The sequence below is a fragment of the Pocillopora damicornis genome, chromosome 2, assembly GCF_964200805.1.
Source record: "Pocillopora damicornis chromosome 2, jaPocDami1.2, whole genome shotgun sequence".
Taxonomy (NCBI): Eukaryota; Metazoa; Cnidaria; class Anthozoa; order Scleractinia; family Pocilloporidae; genus Pocillopora; species Pocillopora damicornis.
This window is the reverse complement of record NC_142671.1, coordinates 31,447,413-31,461,168: the sequence shown is the minus strand read 5'-3', so window position 1 is coordinate 31,461,168 and position 13,756 is coordinate 31,447,413. Positions and strand designations below refer to the sequence as shown.

Here is a 13,756-nt window from a genome sequence, read left to right as displayed (position 1 = left end):
TTGAGATAATTTATAATACGGTTGTAAATTATTCGTTCCAAAAACTTTGAAAAGCACGGTAGAACAGAAATAGGTCTGTAGTTGCTGAAGAGAGCTTTGTCACCTGATTTAAAAATAGATATGACACGAGCAATTTTCAATTCATTCGGAACGATACCATGAGTAATGGAGAGATTTACAATGTGTGTTAATGGAGAGGAAACGCTGCATATAGATCGCTTTATGATAGACATAGGGATATTGTCATACCCAGCCGATTTTCCCGCCGGAAACGTAGATGCGATATCTATAATCTCCTCCTGAGTTGCTAAATTTAGGAACATTGACTGAGGAAAATGACCAGGAAGAAAATTCTTATACGAGGTCGTAGATTGAATTCGTTTAGCGAGGTTTGGTCCAATATTGCTGAAGTAATGACAAAATCGATTAGCAATCTCCATTGGGTCAGAAATATCTTGATCATCAACCTTAGACACAGAGTTGGGTTTAGGTCTCAATTTCTTGCTGTTTAGGACCTCATTAAGCAGACGCCAAGTGGCTCTTATATTGGATTTTGACTCGCTTAGCCTCTTATCATAATATAAACGTTTCGCGATTCGTAGGGAGTGATTCTTATATGTTTTATATTGTTTTGGTTGAAGGAGGTTCCCTCCCTCCTTCAAGCTTTGCTACAGGTTTAAGTGTTTTTTGTTTCAAGCCAGAAGTTCTCTTATTTGTAGAATAAGCTGCCAAGATTTTACTATGGAAAAGTCTTAGTTACAAATCAATCACTGCTAAGAGAAAAAAAACACTCAGGGAAGGCCTTAGTGCTCCTTAATTGTAAAACTGGTTTGAAAGAATTCTTAGGGAGATTCCCTCTTCATCTTGCAAGTACCCATTTTTGTGTGTGTGTGTGTAGAATATGTTCAAATACCCTTATTTGCACCTCTCACACAGGGAAGATTATGTCAAGAATTCACTTCCCCATCCCTCAGAGAAGATATAATTCCTCTACAAATACAATTGAGCTTTTAGAATGCTCACCTTATCCCATTCCAAGTGGCCCTCCAAGGGTGGGTGAGGAAATTTCCAAGAGCCATAGACAGTGAACAGGTTTTCAGTTCAACTTCATTCTGTGGCAATTCAACCCCCCTCATGCAGATCCCAGGATTACTTAAGGCTGGTGGTGTTCCACTGGGTAGGTTCAACAGTGGAGGAATAATGGGGCGAATTATAAATAAGCTGCACACCAAGAATTGCAAGATCCCTGCCCACTAAATGTAATACATTTCACTGTGTGCTTTCAGTCTTTGTATGCCCCTGTATGATATTTTGTCTCTCCGAAAAGAAGATTGGTCAGGTAAACAAACTAATTGCCTTCTTGGCAAGCATTGTTATGAAATCTAATTCTTCCTTGTAATTAATTAAATACCCTTGGTTTGGACGAGCCCAATGTTTTCCACTTCACCACAGGCTGTCATTGTCAATAAATTTTACTGCAACGCTAAAAACCACATATGCAAAATTCAAATTAGTAGCTATTGGAAAAATAATATGAATCTCAATGTTACTAATAATGATAAAAGTTAAGGATCGTGATAGCACGTACTTCTTTTATCCAGTACTGTTCTTAAGATAGACAATAACCTAGACCCTGACTGGCATTCTTTATCCAGATCCTATTATCTTCTTACAGAAACACAGGACACCCAGGTTTTAGATTTTTTATCCATCCTTTTAACTTGACCCGAACAAGTCAACGATAACTATCAATCCAGAGAGAGCTGGTAAATTGTGTGGGAATTACTCCTCAATGACAAAGTACGATATCGGTTCATGATTGCACTCGCAGTCTGCCGTTGCTACTTTTCGCCACATAGTCTTTATCGTCGTTGAAATAACAATCAAGACGTTTTGTGCCATTTACATCGCAAAGTGGCGTGTGTTTCACGCAAGTTGTGTAAAAGTATGGATGGGTGCTTCTCCTGAAGGAACGAGGAAATATGATCCCATTTGGCACTAAAGTAAAACGGTCCCTCGATGCTCCTCGGTGAACCAAACCTGAATAAAGCCTGAATATGGCAGAGCTATCTCCAGCAAGCTTATGTTAACTGTTCTCCATATTAGTGGTGGTATTGGAATTCAAGCGAGCTGAGAATAGTATTGTTAAGCCTGATGGTGAAGTAATTTTTCTTTAAATTTAATCACGGTCATCACACACTATGGGAGAACCACTTCGTGCGCGGGGTGGTTTCAACCTGTGGGGGCTCCACACGGTGTGGGAAACGAACGCGTTTCCTTTCGGTTTTTCTACTTCTGGGAAAGGTTTTTCGAAACTGAAAGTTGCTGAGAGAGCTCTTTCAATCTCTGAACAAATAGTTCCATCACGCCCTGTTTTGGGCCTTTTCCCTGGTGGACACCCTCAAAGTGCCTGGGACACGAATTTTTTTTTCTTTTTTGCCTAAATATTTAGCTTATCATATGAACAAACCAATTCCGATAGAAGAAAAACTTAAAAAAAATGAAAACTCGGCTCCTATTTTGTCTTCAAAGTGTCCCGTGGACTGGTAACCAATTAGCGGGTGATGACGTAAAAACTGTGAAACCTCTCAGTTGGCACCGACAATTCTCTCACGTCTCATGTAATTTGCATCAGTCAGCGTTGAACTACTCTTGAAATAATGTTCGATAGTAATGTATAACTACCTTTCTTGCCTGCGGTGTTTAGGTCAAGATTGGAACAAAAAATTCCCATTACTAAATGTTTAGTTTGCTGCGGTTGTCTTTTGTTTTCTATTGCAGAATCTATGTTAAGAATGGGTAGCTGTGCTCGTTTCTGTTGCCTTAACATTTTATTCGTTCCTATTATGTGCAGCAACAGTTCCCTTCGGTCGGTGCTCTTGAATTTTATTGCTATAGAGAAATTCCCTTGGTAAACCAAAAGCTAACTTCAGACGAAAGAATCAGCTGTATTACTGGGCACAATGATTTTACACCGAAAAGTCATCAGGCAGTTACACAATGATATTGCTACTGTTGCTACTTTTAGTTTCTTAAGGGCAGGGTGGGAATTGATGGCTCGTGGGACGGATTTTCGGAAATCTAGGTTAGAAGAATACATGGCCTCTTCAAGCTTGTGTTTAAGCTAGAAGTTTCGCACTGTTTACGCAACAGGATATCGTTCAGCTCAGGAAAGGGTTTGAACTTAACTACAAAAGATGTATTTCTGTTCTTACTCGGGCTTCCTTTGGAATACCCGAGTTATAAATTGGGCTTTGTTATTAATTTCTGTCTTGAGACGCAAAACGCTGTCAAGTCCTCATTACGCATGCGCATCCTTTTGACTCTGACGCATGCACGACGTTTTGACTAATGAGCACACGACATGAAGTAATGGCGGACGAAGAGAAGCTTTTGCGGTACAAAATCAGACAGAAAACAGTAATAGGATAAACCAATAATTGCCCAAAAAACTTAGGCACATGTAGGAACATAGAAAAAACAAAATTTCTTTCCAACAGAAAGCCCGAGTGAACGCAAATATGCGTTTAGTTAAAATAAGATGGAAACTACAATTGATAGTTTCACCAGGAAAAATCTTAAGGATTCTGGCTTTTACATCAATGAAGACTTAACCAAAAGTAATCAGAAACTATTTTACACTGCTCAACTTAAGTGTGTACTAATGTTGATACCTCCTGGACTTCGGACAGGAAGACTTTTGTAAAACGGAAATCAGATGGTAAAAGATTTCATGTAGTTAATCAGTTAGACTTTACAAAATCTGAACTACTGTGAACTTGAAACTACACTTTTCAAGTAACGACAAACCTTGGAAGAGCAGTTTTTATAATGTTACTTCAGGACTCAAGGAATGTCACCATTTCTATTATATTGCCTTAGTGCTAGTTTGTACCTTTCGTAAGTTTACGCTGCCCCTAACTGTTTGGTGTCTTGGTCTCTATATATTTTTATTCTGTCCATATTTATTTAAACCTTCGTTCTAGTGTTTGTTTGTACTTTTATTGTAACAGGCAGCTAAAGGTAGCGTTTTATTTTCTGTTAATATACGATAATGGAGGTTAGTTTGGAGGCATATAGAGCGGCTATTGGGCTATTTAATTGTTTTTGAACACGGTGTTTTAAATTTGTTTATTCTTTGAGCCACACAGACGCTGCTTTGATTTTTCATGGATTGAATTGCGTATCGTTCTAAGAATAGTTTTTTTCTAGTGATGTTGAACTAAATCCAGGACCTTTTTTCAAGTTCGGTCACTTAAATGCCAGAAGTTTGAACGTGGGTGATAAGTTTGAAGAGATTTCTTTGCTGGTGAGGGGGAATGAGTTTGATGTTTTGCAGTCACTGAAACATGGTTCATCGATCGCGTAAGCAGTGATTGTTTACAAATTGCAGGGTACAACCCTAGTATCCGACTTCACAGGCACTACAGAATGGGTGGTGGAGTTGCATTTTTCACGGTTAACACCCTCGTAGCTAAGCGTAGGTTAGATGTTTGAATTTGCCGCCATAGAATTCCTTTGGATTGAATTCTGCATCAAACACCGTGATGTTCTCTGTGGTGTTTGTTACCGGCCGCCCGAAAATGACAGTGTTTCCCTTGCTAATTTCTTCGAATATTTTCAGCTGGTTCTTGATAAAATTCGTCAACTACTTAAAAAATATAGTGTTGTTGTATTGGGAGATTTCAATGCTCATTACGACTCTACAAATCCATCAGGGCGGAATAGCGATGTAGGTGAAAAATTCTATAGTTTCTTAGAAAATAACAACTTGGTACAGCTGATAACGGAGCCAGCTCGTGTTACTTGTCACAGTTTAACAATATTGGATTCAGTCATCACAAATTGTGCTGGGCATTCTAGTACTTCTGAAACTTAAAGTCCCCCTTCCAATTGTGACCATTCTGTTATCTTCGCAAATATGAATATCTTCGCTTACAGAAGTCGATCTTACAAAAGGCAGGTGTGGAATTTTAGAAACGTTGACACTACAAATGTGAATGGGGAACTATCGGAATTAGACTGGATCTCTTTGTGTGAAAACATTAAGGACATAGATGAAATATATTCCAGGTGGTATGGCTACTTTCGTTTGATTGTTGAGAAGTACATTCCACTGAAAACGGTAACAATACGTGCTAAGGATAAACCATGGATGAATAGTAAAGTGCGCCTGTCAATTAAGAGGCGGGACCGCCTGCTCCGATGTCACAATAAACGCCTCTTATAACGTGGGAACGCTATCGGGCTCAACATAACCTTACTACCTCACTTACACGATTTGCCGAAAAAACCCCTCTATGAAAGAGTCATCAAGGATCTAAGCAATCCTGACATTAACAGTAAAAAATGGTGGTTAGTCGTTAAGAGAGTATGCGGTCGAGAAAATTCCTCATCTATTCCAACCATTGTCGAAAACGAACGGCCCATATTTGATCCCAAGGAAAAAGCGTGTATCTCCAACGACTACTTTGTGTTACAGACTGAGCTTGCAGGCGCCACCACCATTTTCCTGTTATCCCGCCCTATCAGACTCAACAGTTTTTATCCCCTTTTATTGCTACAGAAGAGCAAGTACTTGAAGTAATGACGGGCGTTGATACCTCCAAAGCATGTGGTTATGATGGAGTTAACAACAGGATTATTAAGATGTGCAGTGATGGTTTTCATGTCTATTTCACTCGTTTTGTCAATATGTCTTTTTCACTTGGTCATTTCCATTGTGAATGGAAGCTTGCAAATGTTAATCTTATATTCAAAAATGATAACCGTCAACTCAAAGTGAACTGCGGTCCTGTTTCTCTACTGGCAAGTTTTTCTAAAATCTGTGAAAAGGTTGTTTTCTTTTACTTGTAGAATTTTTTGATGGAGATTGGTTTTCTTTATAAACTGCAGTCTGGTTTCAGGCCTGGTGATTCAGCAATCAGCCAGCTGATTTTCTTTGTACACAAAATCTCTGTAGCCTTGGAGAGTGGTAGAGAGGTACGTGCTGTTTTCCTCCTAGATATAAGCAAAGCATTTGATAAGGTGTGGCATGCTGGTTTGTTGCGTAAGTTGAAGGCTCTAGGGGCACTACTGCTCTTACTTCAATGGTTTGAAAGTTATTTGCTTAACCAAAAGTAGCGGGTAGTTATAGAAGGGCAATCCTCTGTTCTCAGTAAGGGCTTAAATTTTGTTTCCATATCCAAAAAACCGACGAATTTTCGCAAGCAAGACGATGAAAAATTCATTCGCGGCGTTCAATTAAAAGCCTTTTTTCATGACAAAGAGGATGATTCTAACATCTCGAACAAAGGGATCAATATCAGTATCTGGGCAACTGCCCACCTACCCCTCCCCTAACCCAACATTAACCCTAACTTGTTATCAATCGACTGTTGTTGAGTTAGGGGAGGGGTAAGTGGGCAGTTGCCCAGATACTGATATTGATCCGAACAAAGATTCTTTCAAAACACTTAGGATTCGAAAGGCTAAATGGACTCACCCAGAGGGCCAGTTCGCATCTTTAGATTTTTTCATCAAAAAATGTCGCCACGATATCAACAAACTTTAATTCAATCGTAACACCAAATTTTCCAATCTTTCTTCGGAAGAGTAGTCGGCACTAAAAAGTCTAAAAAACGCAAAGACATAGTCAAAACAGCGGCCGACAAAGGTGGCGCAGTTGTTGTTTGGTGGGCCGACCTCTACCAAAAAGAAGCCTTGCGGCAACTTTCCGACACCTCATTTTATGCTAAAGTCGACAAAGATCTCACTTTCATTAATCAAAACATTGTCGAAAATACAATTAACGATCTTAAAGCTAAACAATAATTGCCGGCCACTGCTGAAAATCTCACCATCACCACTCCTAGAACTTTGTGTATTTACTTTTTATCAAAAATCCAGAAACCTGATAACCCAGGTCGACCCATTGTATCTGCCTGCAGTTGTCCTACCGAACTTATTTCCAACTAGTTAGACAAAATTATGGCACCTATCGTCCAAACTTTACCATCTTACATTAAGGACACTGAGCTAACGCGCACTTGAAATTTTTCGTGACTTAGTTTCCTCGGCCAAAACAAACTTATTTTTACTATGGATATTACATCTCTTTATACTGTCATTCCCAATGACGAAGGTCTCCGGGTCCTCAAATATTTTTTCGATCATCGCACTGTTAAGGAACCTAGCTCTGAAACACTATTCCGTTTGGCCGAATTAGTACTCACACTCAATTGCTTTTCATTCAGTGGTAACTACTACAAACAAACTAATGGCGTGGCCATGGGTACTAAAATGGGGTCCAGCTACGCCAATCTTTTCGTAGGTTTCATCGAACATCAATTTTTTAATCAGTACCACGGCCCAAAACCTGAACTCTACGGCCGTTACATTGACGATTGCATCGGCGCTACCTCCTCTACCGGAGAGGAGCTTACTCAGTTTATAACCGTGTAGCAGAGAAGACAATCCGAACGCACAATATAACTCACGGTGTAATCACATGAAGTACGTAATCAAAATTACAAACGAAAATAAGGAGATCGGTGTGAAATCACATTTGAAAAGGGCGAAGTAAGATTGAAGATAGCGTAGTTATGATTGATGGTAACGTTGTAGCTGAATTTGTGTGGTTCGAAGTAAAAGAAAATGCAGCAGAAACTAAACTAAGAAAATATCCCTGAGAAATGTAACCCTAGCCTGATTAACAATGAAGCGATTATAAAGTGAACTGAAAGCGAGAAATAAATCGATGTACGTATCAAAAAAACAAGGAAATATCTTAACTGTAAAATAAAGAAAAACTTACTATGGTCTAACTCCTAATGATTGTAGATAAATCGCCGATAGCGGAACATACGTGAATAGCAGACAAAATTGGTGGTGTCGAAGGCAACTTATAGCAATGAAATATGAAATATAAGATCTGGTACATGTGCTTAAATGAACTGATTGAGATAATAAAAAAACTTATTGAGTAATAATCATTAACCAACGAAGAAATAATAGACCGGAACAAACCTAAGAGAAAAGTACCCAAGTTACGCGTTTCGAAACTAACAATCCATTAAGATCACTGATCACTTTACGTGTACCTCCGCCAATGTTATTTACTGCATAATTTGCACTTATTGCAATAAGTTATACATTGGCGAAACAGGAAGACGACTAGCTGACCGATTCAGAGAACACCTTCGCGACGTGGAAAGAAATGACAAGAACGCATCCAAAGGCCAGTCGCTAGACACTTTAATCTCCCTAATCATTCAAAACAGTATATGGCAGTTTGCGGCCTTTCCCTACATCTAGGCAGTTCGGAAAGCCGCAAAACACTAGACCAAAAATGTACCTTCCAAATCGGCACCCTTAATCCCCATGGAATCAACGAGCGCTTTTCGTTCAACTAATTTATTCCTGTTTTCTCATCACCATGTTCCCACCAATAGCGCAGCTCCACTTTCTGCATATAAACCCACACAAACACAATTCCTCCAATCGCTCTGACGAAGGGCTAACGCTCGAAACGTCACCTTTTTTAACCCTTTACGATGGTCAATTTACCTTTTCCACTCAGTTGTTAACACTGAATTACCTGCTATACCCTCCCACCGACGCAGTACCATAGTTTCTTTAGAAACTTACCCCCTTTATTCAATCCTCTGATTGGCGAATAGTCAACTCCGGAGTCCCTCAAGGGTCTCTGACAGGACCGTTTCTATTTCTTATTTACATCAATGATATTATTGATGATCTCGCCTCCCTTCCTTTGATTTATGCTGATGATACTACACTGTTTAAAATTGTTGACGAGCCAGCCGCATCAGCTGGTCGCCTTAGTTCTGATCCAAACAAGATCTCCGAGTAGGCTGACAAATGGTTGGTAACAATGATTCCTGTTAAACCTCGCAATGTTGTATTTTCTCTCAAGCGTAATGAACAAGATCACCCACCTCTATTTCTTGACACCAAGGTCGTCAAAGACGTTGAGTCTCACACTCACTTAGGCCTTACTTTGAAGAGTAATATGTGGTGGAGAAATCATATGGTTAATTGAGATGTACAAGAAAACCTCTAGACAATTAAATATATACTGAAATGTGTCAAATACAAAGTTGATAGATCCACTTTAACATGCTTCTACAAAAGCTTCATTAGAACTCTCACGGAATTTGGGGATGTTAGCTGTAACAACTGTCATAATCGTGATTCAGCTTTACTGGATAATGTTCAATACGAAGCCGCAACGGTGATTACAGGAGCCATTAAGGGAACCAGCTCTGCGAGGTTACATGATGAACTTGCTTGGGAGCCTCTTAGTATCAGAAGAGAACGACATAAATTAAGCCAGTTTTAGAGTTTTACAAAATGGTCAAGAACCTTGTTCCACGTTATTTAACTGAACTATTGCTCTAAATATTTAGTGAACGAACACATTTTCGTCTCAGATCAAGAGAAAACCTCACTCAACTTCGTTATAGTACTTCTACGTTTCAAAAGTCTTTTTTTCCATCAGCAATCACTTGCTGGAATTCTCTGGACCTAGATGTCCGAAACTCTGTATCTCTTCCCACTTTTAAAGCGAAAACTCGATCAACTCTCTTTCCGCATACTTACAATAGGTTATTCGATTGTTCTTTTACCAGGCATGCATCTATTGATCACACCCGCCTTAGACTTGGGTTTTCTTGTCTAAGAGAATATGTCTTCAAAATTAATAGTTGTGTGTCGCCTATTTGCGAGTGCAGTTTTGACTCTGAATCGATGAAACACTTTTTCTTGTACTGCCCAAGGTATGCCGCTTAACATGATGTCCTCACCTCTGCTGCTAATATTCTAGGTGAAACATGGTCATCGAGTAGCGATCCTAAGAAACTAAATTTTTTTTGTATGGTGTTGAGTCCGTAAATTGCGACGTCAACTGTGCTTTTTTTCGCGAAGTACAAAGTTTTTCAATTAACACTAATCGCTTTTCTGGGACCAGTGATTGATTATTTAAATAACATATTCCTATCTTAGAAAGTTAAACTCGTTTTTATTGCAACTTGTGTGTGTTGTTTGTGTGTCTGTTTGTGTGTGAGCCTGAATAAATTGATTTTATATTTGTAATATTGTAATCGCCTTCGTTAAGCCTGGGTACTTTTGGGAAAACAATGATAATTATGTTTAAATTAAAAAAACAAAAATTTAAAAAAAAATGGTAAGATTTCCATACGACAAGAAAAGCGCAAATGTAGTAATGTGGAAAGACAAGGAGTATGAGTACATCTCAAGCGCGTGAAATAAACATCAATAAGGAGCTCACTATTCTTCGCTTGCGAAATGTCAGCCGAAAAGAATGTTGAACAATCGTGTACGGTGCGGGAACGGACCCCTTAATAAGCATTCTCTCCAGCTGAATTCATTGGTTATCTTCCCCTGATTTGACTAGCGATATGTGTTTGTAACAGGCGTCCTTGAAGCGGGTACGGAGCATAATGCCAACGACACTGAAGAGCACAATCTCCTCGGTGTCGACGATCGAAACGCGTTCATTTTGGCCATACAGCTACATCCTTTGGAAAGTAGTGTAAAGAAATACTTGCTGTATGTGTATTACTCATAAAGCTAACATCATCTGGCGCTCCGGCCACGCAATATGTTAATCTTTTCTTCTAGATTTCTCTTTTCTCCACCGTAGTTGCCGACTTGTCATCACAGTTTTCTACGTCACGGCTATGTAACATGATCGTTTTGACCGCGCGCACAAGGAGGATACTTTTTGGCCGTCAAATCGTACTTTCAATGCACGAAAAAAATGGTCTAGGAAAACACGCTAGGCGCTAAGGTCGATAAAGACTCCTGGCCAATCAAGGCCAGATTTTTTCCAAATAAATGATGTCACGAGTTAAATCGGTCCGCTTCCCTAGTTACACGCATTTTGTTGTGACCATCTTTACTAGTACGTAAATTCTGTGTTTAGGAGGAAAATATTATATACACCATGGCTGAAAATCATCTTCCTCAAGGAGATGACGTTGCTCAGCAGGAAAATAATGGCTTTGGACCACTTTTCAAGCGTCGTGGGAAAACTGCAACATACACTTCAGCTATCGCGGTTGTGATTATTAGCGCCATGCTATTCTTCACGGTGAAAGGGAAAGAGAAAGAGTTCCCTTCCCCAGAGTTTACAATAGCCCTGCAAACCTTGAGTGTCGTTCTCGGAGAAATGATACGAAGATTGTTCCTGGTGTCTGAGGAGTTCAAACACATAAGTACGCGATATCGAGGAGACTGGAAGAGAATTTTTAAGGCAACTTTCACTAACGATTTTTGCATGCGTAGTTTACTCGCTGCTATCGTTTCCACTTTCATAATATGCTGTCATCAGTTGTATGAAGGATACGAAATATTGTCTCGCCCAGATCTCGTCATTTTGTTTTTCCTGAACTCTCTCCTGGTTGGTCAGTTGTTTTTCCTTGTGGGCCTTCGACAGCTCTCTCCCGTAGAAACATCGGATTTGATTGAAAAGGAAAACAAGAATGTAGCCGATGGGCTGGCTTGGGGTTACTACTTTGGTTATCTGAAGCTGGTGCTACCAAAACTGAAAGATCAGATTGGCAAATCAGAGCTTTTTCGTTATGAAATAACAAAGAAAAAGCTTTTCATCTTACTGCCCAAAACGTGCTACACCTGTGCTGACATCGTTGAAGCAGATTCCAGGGTAAAATGGGTCGGTCATCTCCCAGAGCTTAAAATTAGTAGGGGTGGAATTAAGGAAAGAATTTACAAGCATTCGGTACATAAGATAGAAATGCCCCGCCCTGATGGAGCAGTAGAAAGGTACCACTTTATCTTGGAGTATGCCACACCTCTGATGAACCTTTATGATATGTCTGAGTATGCAGCCGCCCCCTTTAATCGTGAGGAGCGGGATCATCAGGTAGGCTAGTTTCTAGTATTTTCTCTTTAATTCTCAAAGTGCAAGAGAATCCTGATCTGATCACCCCAAAAAATATTGTGGCTGATCCCTGGGTAATTGGGTCAATTTCTGTTGTGTGTATAACACTGGCCTCTTAGAACCCCCCACCCTCCCCCAATAATCTATTCTGTGGTCATTTGTAGATCCCATCTAAGGCGCTTTTAAGTGAATGTTACTTTCACCTTCCCAACTTAGTCACTTTCTGTTTAATGTATCTGCCTTAGAAAGCCTTCTAAGTAACTCATCCTAACATGAATCGACTCATTTGACCATGAATCTTCCCAGTTGGCCATACATTGTCTCATCCTAAAATCTGGAAGAGTGCAACCCCATTATTGGAACTGTATCGAAATTGCAGACCCATTATTAAATAGTAAATCCAGTTGTGAAAATGCAAGCCATCCAGCAGCACATCCTCATTAGCTTTTCATTAGGGAGTACCCTGCCCTTGGGACTGGTCCTCATAAATATGGCTTGTTTGAGGTGAGATGCAATCTAACTGGAACTTCTCTTCATTGTAACTTATAGGTGGTGTTATTTATCCGAAAATTGAGGGAAATTCTGGATAACTCCGAAGAGTGCAGAGGGACTTGTGAGTTGGTGCCAATTTCAGGAAGTCGTCCACATGAGATCTCAAATGTCCTAATTGGGATGCATAATGATGCCAACATAGAGGTGCACAATCCAGAAGCTAATGGAGTGCACAGACCAGAACAAGAACAGCTCTAAACAAAATAATGCTAGCTCAGTGTAACAAGAGACTCAGTCTGGAAGTTGCTGATATTTTACAAGACATGCAATATAGTAAATGAAATATTCCTTTAGTGATACATGTAGGAATGAGAAGCCTTTCAAGAGGCACAGATGTTCATTCATCTCATGGCTTATACTTTTACTTCACCCATATTAGACACCACTTGATGTTGGTTAAGGACACTAACATTGTGTTTTAGAGAGGGAAGCAAGGGGACAGTCCTCATCTCTCAGATTTAGACACAGCCTTTCATTTGTGTTAGTGGAGAAGTTAGCAGCCTAATTTTTTTTACTCTTCCCTATAGCTGAGCAGATCACTCAGTTTGTAGTGAGCCCTTAATGGAATAGTAAAGTAAAGGTGAACAGAAGTTTATAAAACAGGCTGAATAATTTAGTTTTTCTCAATTGTCATTTGTCTTTGCTTTGCTCTGGGAAATACTTAAATTGATAATTGTTGTGCTCTTATTCTGTAAACATATTAATTATCCCTTTACACCTTTATATCAGTATGCATATTCTTCATACTGTTCTCAATTGCACATTTCCTTTGGTACTGACAAGGAGAATTTGTGTTTCAATCCCAGCTTGGTCTTTATAATAAATATTTCAGTAGTATTGCTTCAAGGAGAAATTTGAAACTTTTTACTCTTAGGATTTAAGGGGTTAAAAAATAAAACTTGCTACAAAGCACCTGTATGTTAACTTTGACTGTACTAGAACACCATTACTTATAAGTTTGGGAAAAGCTTTGCCACAGGTTACAATTTTTTTTTGTTTCAAGCCAGAAGTTCTCTCAATTGTAGGATAAGCTAACAAGATTTTACTATGGAAAAGTTTCAGTTACAAATCAGGAACTGCCAAGGGAAAAAACACCCAGGAAAGGCCTTAGTGATGATATAGTCTAAATTGTAAAACTGGTTTCAAAGAACTGGTAGGGAGATCCCATCTAAATCTTACAGGTACCCAAAGTATTTTTTTTTGTGTGGAATGTGTTCAAGTATCCCTATTTGCACCCCTCACTCAGAGAAGATTTTGTTTGGAATCCACTTCCCCTATCCC

General features: G+C 39.4%; 1 protein-coding gene across 1 annotated transcript; it reads left to right on the top strand.

Moving 5' to 3' along the window:
- The first annotated feature begins 10,860 nt into the window (after positions 1–10,860).
- Positions 10,861–13,387, top strand: LOC149050851 (stimulator of interferon genes protein 7-like). The gene is made up of 2 exons (XM_089195913.1): positions 10,861–11,905; positions 12,473–13,387. The coding sequence occupies exons 1-2, from the start codon at positions 10,967–10,969 to the stop codon at positions 12,671–12,673; spliced, it is 1,140 nt and encodes a 379-aa protein (XP_089052039.1). The 5' UTR covers positions 10,861–10,966; the 3' UTR covers positions 12,674–13,387.
- The last annotated feature ends 369 nt before the right edge of the window (positions 13,388–13,756 follow it).